Source organism: Carex rostrata, chromosome 11 (genome assembly GCF_964058835.1).
Source record: "Carex rostrata chromosome 11, lpCarRost1.2, whole genome shotgun sequence".
Lineage (NCBI taxonomy): Eukaryota > Viridiplantae > Streptophyta > Magnoliopsida > Poales > Cyperaceae > Carex > Carex rostrata.
Genome location: NC_135928.1, coordinates 7,245,509 through 7,261,037, shown reverse-complemented (window position 1 = coordinate 7,261,037; position 15,529 = coordinate 7,245,509). Strand labels below are relative to the sequence as shown.

The 15,529-nt window shown below is 30.9% G+C and overlaps 1 protein-coding gene and 1 non-coding gene across 2 annotated transcripts; both read left to right on the top strand.

Moving 5' to 3' along the window:
- Positions 1–2,900: 2,900 nt before the first annotated feature.
- Positions 2,901–5,481, top strand: DES-1-LIKE (fatty acid desaturase family protein). The gene is made up of 2 exons (XM_078310344.1): positions 2,901–3,171; positions 4,426–5,481. The coding sequence occupies exons 1-2, from the start codon at positions 3,007–3,009 to the stop codon at positions 5,266–5,268; spliced, it is 1,008 nt and encodes a 335-aa protein (XP_078166470.1). The 5' UTR covers positions 2,901–3,006; the 3' UTR covers positions 5,269–5,481.
- A 2,836-nt stretch (positions 5,482–8,317) lies between these two features.
- Positions 8,318–8,391, top strand: TRNAI-UAU (transfer RNA isoleucine (anticodon UAU)). Its single transcript has one exon. It is a non-coding gene; the product is annotated as a tRNA-Ile (tRNA).
- The last annotated feature ends 7,138 nt before the right edge of the window (positions 8,392–15,529 follow it).

The following is a 15,529-nucleotide window of genomic DNA, read 5'->3' as shown; positions in this document are numbered from 1 at the left end:
TGAGATTCACCAGCACGAGTATTATTGAGCTTTGAAATTTGTGCCAAGTTAAATCCCGACACTTTTAATCCTAGTCGTTCAAACACGTTAAAAAGTATAATGCTACTAACTTGTACAAAAAAAAATTGCATTAAATAGAATGTACAAATTTTAAAAAGTTAAAATTGTACAAAGTACAAACAATGAAACAAGTAAATCTGCTGCAATCTTGAATCCAGTGAACAGTATTCTGCAATCTCGAAACAGTTCGACGGCTTGATTCGGATTGCAGGGATTTCATAATAACTGTTCACTAATCTCGGATTACAGCAGAATCAGATCCCTTGTCCTGTACCAGTAAAGGTTAATTTACTTACATTTCCAGGTATATTTGTTTAAAAATAAAAGGCCTTTGACATTGACATTGTGAGACGAGCTGTAAAATTTTCAGGTTTGTTAGAAACTCAAAATGTAAAAGAATTTTACAAGGACCACAATTATTTTCTTATCATAGATCAATAATAAACAACGAATATAATATTTTAATCGATTTTGAAACCATTTATTTGGATGCAAAATTAAATACGTATACACGGTTATTAAAAAGTCAAGCAAGCTTCTAGGTATTTTTTTCCCAATATTATTGGTGTTCTACATACTTTTTGAGTCCAAAATGAAAACAGTACAAAAAATATTCATTTCTATTAATACTACAGAATTATTGAATCGGATCAATTTAAAAATTGTTATATCTTTCTGGATCCGACCTTTGATCAGTTTAGAGCAGAATTCAGCCCACCCGATTCATCACAGCCTCCAAACGGTTTACCACTTGACTTAAAATCTAAATAAACAAGTTGAAGGAGATCAGCAGATTAAACGAGCAGCTAGAGCGCGCACTGCAATAATAATAAAAAAAGAAGAGCGGATTTCATATATACCCACAAAAATTCCGAAATTACATATATTTCTCCTCTAAAAATGAAGTGTTTATTTTATGAATATGATTATATTATAGTAATAGATGAATATAAAAGGAACTTTGGAAATTTACAAAACAATTGTTGTATACGATTACTTCGATTGAAAAATACTGTAATTTTATTGTAATTTGTAAATTAATATTTGAATTATTAAAATAATTGCGGTATAGGAGTATAGCAAGGGAACCAAACATCATGAACCACATAATCTGTGAACTAATAAATTAAAGTAGAATGAGGTTGTTGTTAAGTTCATCAAATTTTTTATGAGCTTAATTTTATAGCCTAACAGCACCTAGAAGGAATGAATAGGGAGTCTTAAATAATATTGAATGTTTTTTGGTTAAATTTTCTAAACTAACAAGTCAAACAATATCAAACAAGTGTGTATAGGTAAAAATAAATAGAGTAGAGTTAGATAATTTTGATACGCAAGATGATAACGGAGTTCGGTGTAATATGCCTACGTCTTTGAGGTAGAGCAATTTCGTGTGTGTCCCTTTTCTATTACCCAAAAAGAGAGGATACAACTCGTGATATGTTAGCTCGACAAAGGTGGGAAGTCACGACCTAACTCGTGTACAAGGTGAGCCTAGAAGCTCGAGTTGGAAAGTCCTAACAAAGGGGATCGTCACACAACTATGGATATATTGTGAGAGGAAGACGCTCGAGCCACTGAGCCCCTTAATGCCCTACAAATGGGAAAGTCACAAAGCTATTCGAATTTGAGCACTAAGTAGATCTTCACACTATGGATGAGAATGTTCTAGAACTAAATTATAGACACTAAACTATATCTAAAAGAAGATAAGTCAAGTGTATATGAGTGTTGAGAAGATATTAAAGTTTAAGCTCACTCAACAAATAAAGCTTTCAAGAATGCAATAAATGATTTTTTAATGTGCGAGGCAGCTAGCTTAATCAAATATGGAGTGGGGTAACTTCTTTTATAGTAGGGGCTTCAGATTTATCAGATTTGTTTCGAACATATAGTATGAATATTGAATTAGGATTTTGCATTATTAAATTAATATTAACCATTCTTAACGTCTATGTCCGTGTAGAACGGTTAGTACACTTTATTCCACAATTTACTTGATAAGCGTTCCAACAGATTACAACCGTTCTGGACGAAATCAAACTAGAAGTCTCTGTAATTTTATGATTTAATATGTTCCATACTGTTTGTTCCGTTCCGAACGGTTGTTCCACAAAAATCAACAATCTCAAATACACTTTACTTTTCTATTTGATTATTACAAATCTATAGCTTCATAAAGTCTTGTTAATTTCTTTAGTTTTTCAATTTAGTATTGCAATTTGCAATTAAGATCTTCACGAAACTCATATTAATCTTGCAATTAAGACCTTGAACCTACAAACGCACTCAATCATAGAAACGGTTAAATTAAACTAATGTATGTTTTGCAAATTATGTCAAACAAAGTACTTAGAAAATTACATACAAGAAACAAATTTAAGAAAATATATCGGCTGTTTTTCAAATGATGGATTCAAATTATTAAAATTGATCTACTTCTCAAGAGTGATACGTTTAAATATATGATTTATAGATTTATAAATTAATTTTGTATATAGTCAACTGATAAAAAATAATAATAAATAAATATATTTAATTAATTTATAAATATTTTTTGTACAGCTTAATTTTATACTAAATTAATTTATAAATTTACAAATTTTATATGTAGTTGCATCATCTCTCACCTATATATTAGATCGGATTCAGCAGTTTAAATTTTTTATTTAAAATTTTGTTAGATTTAAAAATTAAAATTATTATTATCCTGACTTTTTTTCTACTAAAAAAATATTATTGTCCGGATTTTTGTTCTCCGATACCGTACTCCACGTGCAGCCAACGGCATATTTGATTTGGCATAGGTCCAAAACAAAAACAGACTGGATCCGTAGGCACGTGACCAGCGATCCACTAGTGCTCTAGCCTGTCCCTCTTCCTCTTCCAAGCTTCAACGGCGCCATAGGCGCGAACGACCAGCGAACGAATCCTTCTTAGAAAGCAATGGTTGTGAAAATGGAGGAAGAGAACAGAGAAGACGGGGTAATGGCGACGGACTTCTTCTGGTCGTACACGGACGAACCGCACGCCTCGCGGCGCCGTGAGATCCTCTCTAAGTACCCCCAGATCAAAGAGCTGTTCGGACCTGATCCCTGGGCTCTTGTAAAGGTACAACATTTGAACACAATCAATGCCATTCATAAATGTATTTGGATGTTCTCTGGTTTGTACTCTAGAATTGTCCCAATCTGTCGCGATTGTGACTTCTGCTTTTCTAGAAATGTAAAATTTGCGGGATCAGTTGATTGTAAACTTCGAATGCTCGTGAGCATTGTCATTTCGTGTTTCAGAAAGAGACCTTTCAATGGAATAAAAGGATGACACTTTTTCAACGACAAAGACAGAATTATGGTACAGCTACGTATAGGTTTTTGTTAGGTAGCTTCATTTGCATTTATTGTTTTTCATATATGTGTACTGCAATGTGTTTGCTTTCTTGATTCAGGTGGGACAGTGCCGTATCAGTTAATTTTTTTTTGTTAGCGTTGGTGAGGGGGATTTTTGTATTGATTTATCATTTATGCCTCTTTTCTCACTCTTTTCTAGTTCAAAACTAATGCGCCTTAAATCAATCTAAGCTTAACAGATCTCTAAAATAATTATAATAAAGATATTTTGGGCATTTATTGGTATTAGAAGTAGATTACTTGAGACTTGAGGGTTACCATTTTGAATGTCCTGGACTAATCTCTAGCGAGGAATGGATGAATAATATATGACAGCATGTATTGGTTAAAGAAATATTTTCTACATGTTTTGCATTATCTTTTCTTAAAAAGAAAAGATAACAATCTCAACACGTTTTACTGATTGGTTGATATAAAGCAGACTTGACCAATTGAATTTATTTTTGTTTTTTAGGATTTGGCTTGGCTGGCTGAGTTGCCTGCCCATAACCTTATAGATTGATTTAATTTAATTAAATAAGTCATTATTGATTTATTATTATCATTTTATCATAGTTATCATCATTGTTATTGTTGTTGTTATTATTTGTCACCATTATTAGTGAGGGGATTAGATGGGATTCATTGTCATCATTCTTTGTGCACTGCCGTTCCTGCCCTTGCACTATATCCTCCCCTCTCCTTCAACAAAATGAGCCAATTTCAAAGGCAATGCCTAGTAAATTGTATAGGACTATTGAGTACTGGTGCATAAGCTGCACAGTGTCGTAGAACATCTATGCATCTTATTCATACAATTTTTCATTAACCAGTACTTTTCTCTGTCAGATATTTTCTCAAAATAACAACAAAAAAGTTAGCAGAGTTTCTCGTCCATTTTGCACCGTTTTAATCTATCATTCACTTCAATATTTCAGAGCCTTTTCTGATAATTTAATTTCCTTTTTTTTTCCAGATTGCTGCAGTAGTTCTGCTCCAGCTATGGGTTGCAACACACCTAGCCACTGCTAGCTGGCTGAAAATTCTGACGATCGCCTACTTCTTTGGCTCCTTTTTAAACCACAACCTCTTCCTAGCCATTCATGAGCTGAGTCACAACCTTGCCTTCTCCTCCCCCTCCTATAACCGCTGGCTTGGCATCTTCGCCAACCTCCCAGTAGGTGTCCCCATGTCCATCACCTTCCAAAAATACCACCTGGAACACCACCGCTTCCAAGGGGTTGATGGCATTGACATGGACATCCCCAGCCTTGCTGAGTCGCACATGGTCAAAAACACAGTTGCAAAATCAATTTGGGTTATTTTTCAACTGTTTTTCTATGCACTCCGACCCTTGTTTCTGAAACCTAAACCACCTGGCCTGTGGGAGTTCACCAACTTGTTCATCCAACTTGCACTCGATGCGTGTTTGGTGCACTTCTGGGGATGGAAGTCACTTGCTTACTTGATTTTGGCGACCTTTGTTGGAGGTGGCATGCACCCTATGGCAGGTCATTTTCTTTCAGAGCATTATGTTTTTAACCCTGATCAGGAGACGTACTCCTACTACGGCCCGTTAAATCTTATGACTTGGAGCGTTGGTTATCATAATGAACACCATGATTTTCCTAGAATACCAGGCCATAGGTTGTACAAGGTGAGACAGATTGCACCAGAGTATTATGAGAATTTGAAGTCGTATAGGTCATGGAGTCAGGTGATTTATATGTATATTATGGATACGAGTGTGGGGCCTTTCAGCCGGATGAAGAGAAAGCCGGCTAAAGAGGCAGGTGTGATGGCGAAGAAAGATGAGTAGGAAGGAAGACATGTTATGTTGTTATTAATTCTCTTGTTATTGATAACTAACGTAGATCTGTTGTGCGCGAGCAAATCGATAAGAATTGTAAGGAGCAAAAACAGTCATTTATATATGGATCTCAATTATTTTTTTCACAGTATTGAGCTGTTTGTATCTTATTTATTTTTGACATGTCCTCTCGGTAATTGGCTATAAAATCATTGAGAATTATAATTCGCGTGTCCCTTCTTAATTTATTGTTTTGTGATGAAACGCTTTGATTTTCTCTTCTATTTACGCTTTTGTTTTGTTAAATATTAGAAGTTTAGAACTCTTAAAGAAACCCAGACTTCTAAGCTTCAACTTTTACTCCTTGCTTCTTTCATTCAAATTTCCAAATTTCCAAATGCCATCTTTAGATTTTGTTCGTTCTGAATTCTCTTCTGATTGGTTTTGGGTGTGTGGTGTTTGGGGTTTGGGGTTTAGGTCATTGGTGAAAGAGAAGTACCATTTCGAAAAACCCAATTAAAGAATTTATAGCTTTAGATGGAGAGAATAATATGGAAAACATGATTTGTGTATCTAATATCTAACACCTAGAGATTTGAATATTTAATATTTAGAAAATAAAATTGGCTTTTGAACAACAATATATTGATCGAGAGTTGAGAAATATAATCCACATTTTTTTCTTTATATTTTTTATTGGACGTGCTACAAATTTAGTTGTTTGATTGTAATCTAATTTTTTTGTTTTTTCTAATTGTTCGAATTATAGAGCAAAATAACTTCTATAATTGCTAGAGTCAAGTACATACTACAACATGCTTGCATCTTCGACCATGAATTACGTTGTAAACAAATAGTAGTAAATGAGCTCGGCGTAAAATTTAAGTTTTGAGACTATTCCGTTTCTTTCTCTTTTGATTTATGTCAGCTTTTTTGTTTTTTGTTTTTCCTTTTTTCTTTTTAATTCTTGGCAATGACATTCAAACATTTCTTGTTGATCCTGTATGTTGGGAGTTATTGGGAGCAAATCGAACGGTTCTTATTTTGCTGAATATGCATGTTGGACAAAAGTAAATCCGGCCCGCCATTATAAAGGTTTGCATTCTTTCTGGATTGGTAGAAATTAACTGAATAAGAATCCGTGATTAATAATCTTATTAACTGAATTGCTGAATAAGAATCCGGCCCAAGAATTGTTATATTTTTAATAATTCTTAAAATGTTGAATAATTTTTGCATGTTTTAATAATTCTTATTCAGTTAATTTCCAAGAAAATATCCGGCCTAAGAATTGTTACATTTTTAATAATTTTTTTAGATAGATAGAAAAATGATTGTTTTTGGAAGATTTCTGGATCCGTAATTAATATTTCTTGGTAGAATTTTTTTTTTTTCCTGATCGTGATTATACCTAAATTTCAAACATGATATCACAAATTTTAGTAAAGATTTGGAATTGGAGAGAGAAACCATCCAAATAAATAGAATACGAGTTAGATATGGAGCAAAGGAATTAACAACGTGATTATTAATACCAATGTTCTAAATAGCGCATTATAGTGATGCAATAGCGGCGCTATAGTATTTTCGGACCTTAAACGCTACGCTATGGGATAAAAGTGTGCTATTTCAGCTACGACCGCTATATGCACTACACACTACGCGCTATAACGCACGCTATGCTACATAGGCTTTTATATAAAGGCTCAAACTGAAAATTAATTTTAAAGACCAATATTTTTCAAGGTTCATATTGATTTTGTTTTTAAATGAAAAAAAATATAGATAGTTTTTTTAATAAAAAAATATATAGTTTATGGCATAATGTTTAAGTTATTTATGAAAGAAGATAAATAGTTTATGATATTATTAGAGATAATTTGAATAGTAATTTAGACTTTGTACTGATTCAATATAAATATTCTAATTCGTTAATCAATTTTGTGTTACTTATTGTTCTATGAGACTTTATATAATGTTGATAATTAGTAGAAATATAAAATATAATTTTTAATTAAAAAAACGCTATGTAGGATAGCTTTCGCTATAGCTACGCTATTCACAGTAGCTTTTTTTTTTAACATTTCTGCTATGACGTAATAATCGCTATTTAAAACCTTGATTAATACTTTAATAAAAAAATAACGTAGGACGATATAATGGTAAAAAGGCAAAATAATAGAGTTGAAATCGAATATGAAAAAGTTCGGGAGACCACATTTCATATTTTCTTGAAAAAGTTACTATATATTTAGGTAGTTACAAGAGAGTTTGACTATAATAACATTAGTATTTTCTAATTAGATAGATCTTAGTGTACTTGAAAGGTGGCTCAGTCATTTCATAATTTTTTTTTAATTATGTATATTAAAAAATTTATAAAGTTTAGCATCTCTCATAAAATTACAAAATGTTTATTTGTATCTAGAAGTTAAAGTTACTCATTAGATTGTAATAAAAATTGAGTTAAAATATCGCCTCTCACATTATATAAATTTTACATTTTATTTTTTTGCCCCCATATCTAAACTGTCTAGGTTCGCCCCTGCTTTAACCGTAGTGACATAATTTTAAAATAAGTTAAATTGAGTGTAGATTTGTAAATTTTGAATAAAAATTCAGATATTAAAAAAATATTGGCACATAGAATACTTGCAACAAATTCAATTCCTAAATCCTTTAATTTCATTCAGACTAGTAAATTATTGTCAAAAAAATTCTCTTAGTTTAAAAACCCAAATCAATAAATTGATTTTCTTAAAAATACGTAAGAAACTAAATCAATAATTCGATTTCATATCGAAATTTCCATACACTCTATTCAATTTCATATATTCTTTTTAAATAGTGTAAATAAAAGATTATGCAAGTATGCAACTTGAAACTCTAAAACATAAGAAAGAGACAAACCTTGCACATATTTTCATAAAGAACAAAGAATAAAAGTGAATCAATATCACGTCAATGGCATGATGCCAAGGCGAAGGTTGACCACTTTCCCGTATGACACCACATGTGTAACAATTTTTAATAAAATTAATTTTAAAATCTGGCCGAAGGTCCCGTAGCTCAGTTGGTTAGAGCGTTGGTCTTATGAGCCGAAGGTCGCGGGTTCGAGCCCCGCCGGGACCATTTAAATTTTATTTTAATCTAATGGCTTGCAATATGATAATATCTGATGACTTGAAATTTGAACAGTTCAAATGTTAATGGTCCTATTTGATGTTTTTTCAATTTACTGTCAAGATTATTATCAAAACAACCATTGTCAAGTGATCCCTCCTAAAATTTATACTTACAATATGATTAAAAAATTGTAATTAAAATATATTAAACATTTTTTTTGAACTTAAATTAATATCACAATATGATTAATTTGTAGGTGGTGAGGGTCAAATCAAAGTCCAAAACAACCGACGCTTAATTTATATTATATTTATAAATAATTTAAGTTATTATTATCATATTAGTTGGAATATACTCCATACTCTATAAAAATCAATTCATCCATATCCCTCTCCTTAAAAATTATTTTTACAATGTAATAAATTTGATATACGCTACAGTAATAAAATATGTTGTTGGCGTCTTTTTCTATTTTTTTTATCTATTAAATGATATTTGTAATTAATAAAAGTTACATGATAATAGTACGTATAATATTCGATTGATTTCTAATAGAAAGTTAATCATGCTAATTAACGACAATGTTAAAAGTAATCCATAAAGAAAAGGTTTACAATGTGATAAAAATTCTACAAATTTAACCTTTCATATGATAAATATAAAATTGCTAATCAAATTGATAATTAAATGCAAAATAAAATTAGTACAACTCGACGACTGCATGTAAATTTAAAAAGACTGATTTGTACGGGTCAAACATTTTCGACTTGCGAGTATATAGAGGTATATTTGGTACGAATTATAACATATATTTATTTTCTCTTCTTTTAGAAATTTCAATTGCCATTTGAAAGCCAAACCTTCCTTCAGGGGCGGAGCAATAACTATTTGATACAAGGGCCAATCTAACTAAAAAGAGTGAGTCTATATGGTACTACGGATCAGGTCAATCCGATTCGTTCAACATGATTTCCATATGAATATGTACATACAGATCAAATTTTATATTTAAAAAAAAATTCCTATTTTTTAAAATAGGTAGAAAATCACTTAATCTGAAAATTCTAGACCATTCAAAAACAGTGTTTTTCTCTACCTATATAAAAAATAGTAAAAAAATTCTAAAAAATGTAAATTTTGGTCTGCAGGTACATATTCATATGTTAATTATATTGAATGGTTCGGATCGACCGTTAGAATTTTGAAAACAAAAATATTGATCCATAGTACAGATCCATCTGTTCTATTCATGGTACCATAGACTCACTCAACTAAAAATATGTAATACTATTTGATAAAGGGTCAACTTAACGAGAGATTTGTAATATTTTAATTTTAGAGGTAAAAACAGATCAAATTCGGAGCAGATAATACTAATAATATTAAATTTATATCTGTCCTTTAAAGAGCGGATGCAAATACAAATACGATTAACAGATGTTGAAATTTAAAATTAGATCTGTCTTAAACACATACAAATGCAAATACAGAGCAAATAATTATAAATACGATTATGAAACGAATAATTATTAAACAATTGAGTTATATGATTCTTAAAGTACAAATATTAATCAACAAAATTCAAATATTAAAATAAATAAATAATTGATAATTCTTAGTTTAATTTAACATTGTCACTTCCTTACTTATTTGAATGAATATCATTTTATATATTTTATTTTAACATATTTACTTAAAAAAAAAAAACGAGAGAGCAAGCCTAACCTAGCTTTCAGGCTTCAGACGCGCGTCTCAGTCTTGAACCCTAGTGAAATGCCCCGTGTCTGCCATGAAGAACTGGTATTTCGGTCCGATTCGTTTTCACTGATTTAAAAAAAAAAAGGTTTAAAAATTAAGAAATACTTTGAACTGAATTGTCATTTCGGTCTAAAAAAAATAAGATACAGACTGAGAAAAAAAAATAACATTTGAGTTCTCATGATTTTCGTAAAAAAAAAATAGTCATATTAATTTCTTAATTTTATTTTTAATTATGATTTATAAAAAAAATCTGCCATGAATTAGCCCAGCTGGCTCCGATTGGAAACCCAATCCTCTGAGATATCTCAACTTTTGCGTGACCCACCGCGTACTTGAACGGTCTATTTGTGTTTCAAGATAGCGCAGGCGGTAGTATTATTTGTGTTTCATGATTCGTGCAGAACGGTTATGATTTGCAGAACGTATCTGAACGGCTAAGATTTCCTGAAATTTATAATATTCATCTTTTTTAATATACATTTGAAGGCAATTGTTCCTATGTACTATATATAATACATAGAAACTAAAGAGTAAGGCTTGGGTGCTATGGATAGCATAAGGTCATTTCGTGCTACGGCCTCAAAAATTTATCGTATAACCTTCAAACTTCGATTTAAATAGCATATAATAAACTTATAGAATACTACTTTTTACCATTTTTGAATTAATAAATAGTAAAAAAATTTCAAAAATAGTAAAAATTAGTATTCTACAAGTTTATTATATAACTAATTTATTGAGTTATTTAAGTCAAATTTGAAGGTTATACGATAGATTTTTGAGGCTGTAGCACGGGATGGCCTTATGCTATCCATAGCACCCAAGCCTTACTCGAAACTAAAAGGGTGGAACTCTTTTGAGCTCATAAATTTTAACTTTCAGAGCTGAGATAATTTATTTTCCTTTATTCCAATCATGTAATTAGTAAATGCTTTATATTTTGATTACAATTGATTGTGTTTCCTTTAATTCCAATCTCTATTGTGGATTTGTGGTCCTTAATATTTAATGCACTGACAATTATTACAATTGATTGTGTTTCCTTGAATTCCAATCTCTATTGTGGTCCTTAATCTATTAAAGGAAATATTTAATGCACTGACAATTAAAATGGCCGGCTTCTTTTATGTTTACGGAGAACTTTTTTTTTTTTTTTTTGAAAGCCTGGCATGCAGCAGCTTCCAAGTGATGTTTGTAATATATCAAAACTTAGAGTGGCATAGACATACATACATCTCAATTTACAACAGTAGGAACCTCTAATTAAGTATACATCACCGCTTAGTGCATTGAAGTTTCAAATAATTTTGGTTTCAGCAAAACCTGAGCCATATATAACTTCTCGTGCAGCTAATAGCTTAGCATGCAAGTATGCAACTAATTGTCACCATCAAATATCACTCTATTACGGTATTTCCAAATACTCCACGTTCCGCAAATGATCCTGACAGATTAATATCACTCCCTTTTAGTTTCTATATGTTAAAGGGCCTTGTACGTCATAAGCGTGGGTCAGATTTTTTCTGATCTTGATCAGACGGTCGGGATTAAGGGTGGCAAAAAAGCTCGTTGCTCGTGGCTCGATCGTGATTCGTACTTGACTCGCTCGCTAACTGCTCGCTCATTACTAGATCGAGTTGTTAACGAGCCAGCTAGCCACTAGCTCGGTTCAGAATTAACGAGTTCAAGTTAGAACCTAGCTTGCTCGTCAGCTTGCGAACTAGCTCGGCTAGGCATCAATTTGTCAATATGTATGAATTTGTGTGCATTTTATACTATATAACTCAGTCCAGCTCGATTTAGCTCGATTCAAAAAGTTTGTATAATTTATTTTCTTTTTAAAACAAGATTCAGGCAGACCTAGTGAGTCAGCTCGTCAGCTAGCTTGGGCTGACTTGTCACGATTTCAAGCTGAGATTTTAACTTAGATGCCCTAGGTCCAGCTCGCTCAACTGTAGCTCGGTCCAAAATTAACAAGCTGATGAGCTAGAGCCTAACTCGAACTGAGCCAGCTTGTTGAAACCCCTAGTCGGGATGCATTAAACTCAAAAGATGCTCTTTTTAGTTAATGCAGAAGATGAGAACTTGACAAAATAGGTATCATATCTGAATATTAAAATTCTTGTGTTCAAATTAATAGCAATTTCCAGAATGAAAAAAGATGAGCAAAAGGTTAAAACACTAGTGGAAAAACATGAATTAGGATCGGCTATATGAAACAACCAATACTAATATCTATCTAAATCGGTTTTCTAAATAAAACCGATCCTAAAAACTAATCAAATCGGGTGTTTTAGTCAATCGATTCTAATTTGTGAACTATCAGGATCAGTGTTTTTATAAAATCCGATCCTGATACTATCAGAATCGGTTGTTTATAAAAACCGATTCTGATAGTTCAACTATAGTTCAACTATCAGGATCAGTTGTTTATAAAAACCGATCCTAATACTATCAGGATCAGTTCTTAGAAAAAACCGATCCTGATAGTTGAACTATTAGGATCAGTTGTTTAGAACAACTGATCCTGATAGTATCAGGATTGGTTGTTGTTTAGAAAACCGATCCTGATAGTATCATGATCGGTTATTTATAAACAACCGATCCTAATATGTAATTCATGTTAGTAGGTTTTCTTGTAACTTAATTTTTTTCATGTTATATGTAATTTAGTGTCTTATTTTTTTTCATGTTACATGTACCAAAATTTTAATATTTCTAAAGCATGTCATAATATTGGTTTCTAAAGTATTAATATTTCTTAAGCAAGTCATAAATTATTTTAATAAATAACCTTATAATTATCTAATAAATTATTTCATAAAATTTATCTTATAAATTAGAACATAGAGAAGGTAATATATTATATTAGAAATTAACTTATAAGTTATTGTATCTTACAAATTGTTCCTAAAAGATGGGTTATTTTTTTAATAAATTATCTTATTAAATATAAGTTACAAAAATTTGTAACATCAAATAAGTATATAAAAAGTCAGATATATTTTTTTTTATATTTTTAATCTAATAAAGAAATAATAAAATTAATTAGAAGAATTTATTTTTTAAAAGTATCTGGATCGGTTCTCTGTTAAAAACCGATCCAGATAGTTATCTGGATTGGTTATTATATAAAGAACCGATCCAGATGTTATTATTTAAATTAACTTATAATTTATTTTTTAAAGTATCTGGATCGGTTCTGTCTAAACAACCGATCCAGATAACTATCTGGATCGGTTCTCTGTTAAAAACCGATCCAGATAGTTATCTGGATCGGTTATTATATAAAGAACCGATCCAGATGTTATTTTTCTTTCAAATTTTCATTTCATGTTATAAAAGTAAATTACATATAAAAACAGAGAGCAAAATGATACCTTGATTTATTTAGAATTGTTGCACGTCATGGTAGTTATTATAGTGGTTGCTATGGCCAATCATACACAGATACATGTCAGTGTTGCTATTAGTGTCAATAGTTATTAATTGTTGACGACTGTTAATTGGTTGATACTAGTTGCACTTAGTTACATGTCTGCCAATTCTGGTACGTGTTGAGAAATTAAGAAATATAATTCTGAGGAAAATGAATTTTATTGAATGTTATTTTTTAAATTGATTATGTATATTTATACAAACTAATTAAGGCTCAAAGAGCCGTTATTGTAACGTTGATTTTGTTTTTGAAATACATACAAGGACATATTTTCTTCTTCTTCTTTTTTAATTCTAGCCCTTAATCTACGATGATGATTAATTTTAGATTGTAAATTAATATCCATCAAATATTCTTCTATTTTCGTATATTTTATTTTATTAATTTCTATGAATAAAAAAATTCTCCTTGTTTATATCCATTTTCTTTCTTGGTAAATTTTTTTTTTGTAAATTGTTTTAATATGTTATTCTAATAAAATTCTTAAACAAGATTACTTCCTAAAAATTATTTTGTAAATAGTGTTATGTGGTTGAGTTGGCGATCTTTTCTTTTGTTGTAATATACTATTTTTGTTGTTTAAATGAAGTTAATTTATCAGCAAAACAATGCATATATTCTCGATAGAAAATTCTCCGTAACAAATATAATCCATAAAAAATTATCTAATAAAAAGAACAACATCTCAGACATAATTTTAAAAAACAAATATCAGAACTTTCATTATAAACAAAAACAACCATAAAAAAATGAAGTAAATTCTACAATACATATAAAGCTAAATACATAAAAAAATTAAAAATTACAAATAATGAAAATTAATTATTAACTTATTGTTTGAATTGTTATTGTGATTTTAAATAAAAAGAATACATAACTACTAAAAATACACATGCCCATTTTAGTATGGTGATTGTCGAGGAAGAAGGTGTCAATAAGGTGTGTTACCATAAAATGGTGCAATTGTATCCCTCCTCATTTATTATTATTATAATTAATCATGTTAATACAAATATAAACCTGTGGGAAAAATTAAGACACTAAGATTATGACTCGAAACACAACATGCATGTGAAATAGAAAATATAAATTGTAAAGTAAAAAAAAATAAGGATGAGTAGACGGTTTTAATTATTAGGTTCACTTTCACTTCGAGAGAAGTTAAAGCTGATCGGTGGTCGGTAGGTCCAAATAGAATAAGGAATTCAAGCCTTAATTATTTTATCAAATGCGGATTATAATCATGTCAGTTTAACATTTAAAATTAGGCCTCTAAATGTAAACCACCTATTCTTGTTGCTTAAGAGTAATTAGTCCTCTAATGATTCCACTTTCAGTGACTATTTTTTTTTCAGATCCTAATTCCAAAAAAAAAAAAAAACTTTTATATGATAAATTTTTTTTTTTTTGTTTGTTTAGAATTAGGATCGGTTGTTTAGAGAGAATCAATCCTAATACTATCAGGATCGGTTCTAAGCTAATAACCGATCCTAATATATGATAATTAGGATCGGTTCTTAGCTTAGAACCGATTATGATAATATCAGGATCGATTTTTAGAGAGAACCGATCCTAATGCTTATGTAGCGCTAGGGTTTATTTTCGTTTCGCGCCTCTGTACTGATCCAAAATATTTGAGTCTATTTGAGTCTCAACTCATCCCTCTCTCTCTCTCCCTCTCCTCTGTGTCTCTCTCTTTCTCTATCTCCGTCTCTCCCTCTCCTCTGTGTTTCTCTCTCTCTGTCTCCTTCTCTCCCTCTCAAAGTCGCTCTCCCTCTCGCCTCGCCCTCTCCGCTTAGTAAGCTTTACTATTAATTTTAGGTTTATTAACAAAGTGAATTTGCATGTGATTTAAGAGCTTTGATGTTAATTTTGTCTTCCATTTGCAAATTTTATTTTGAACATTACCTTGTTGGTATTTTTTCAGGCTTGCAAATTGAAGTT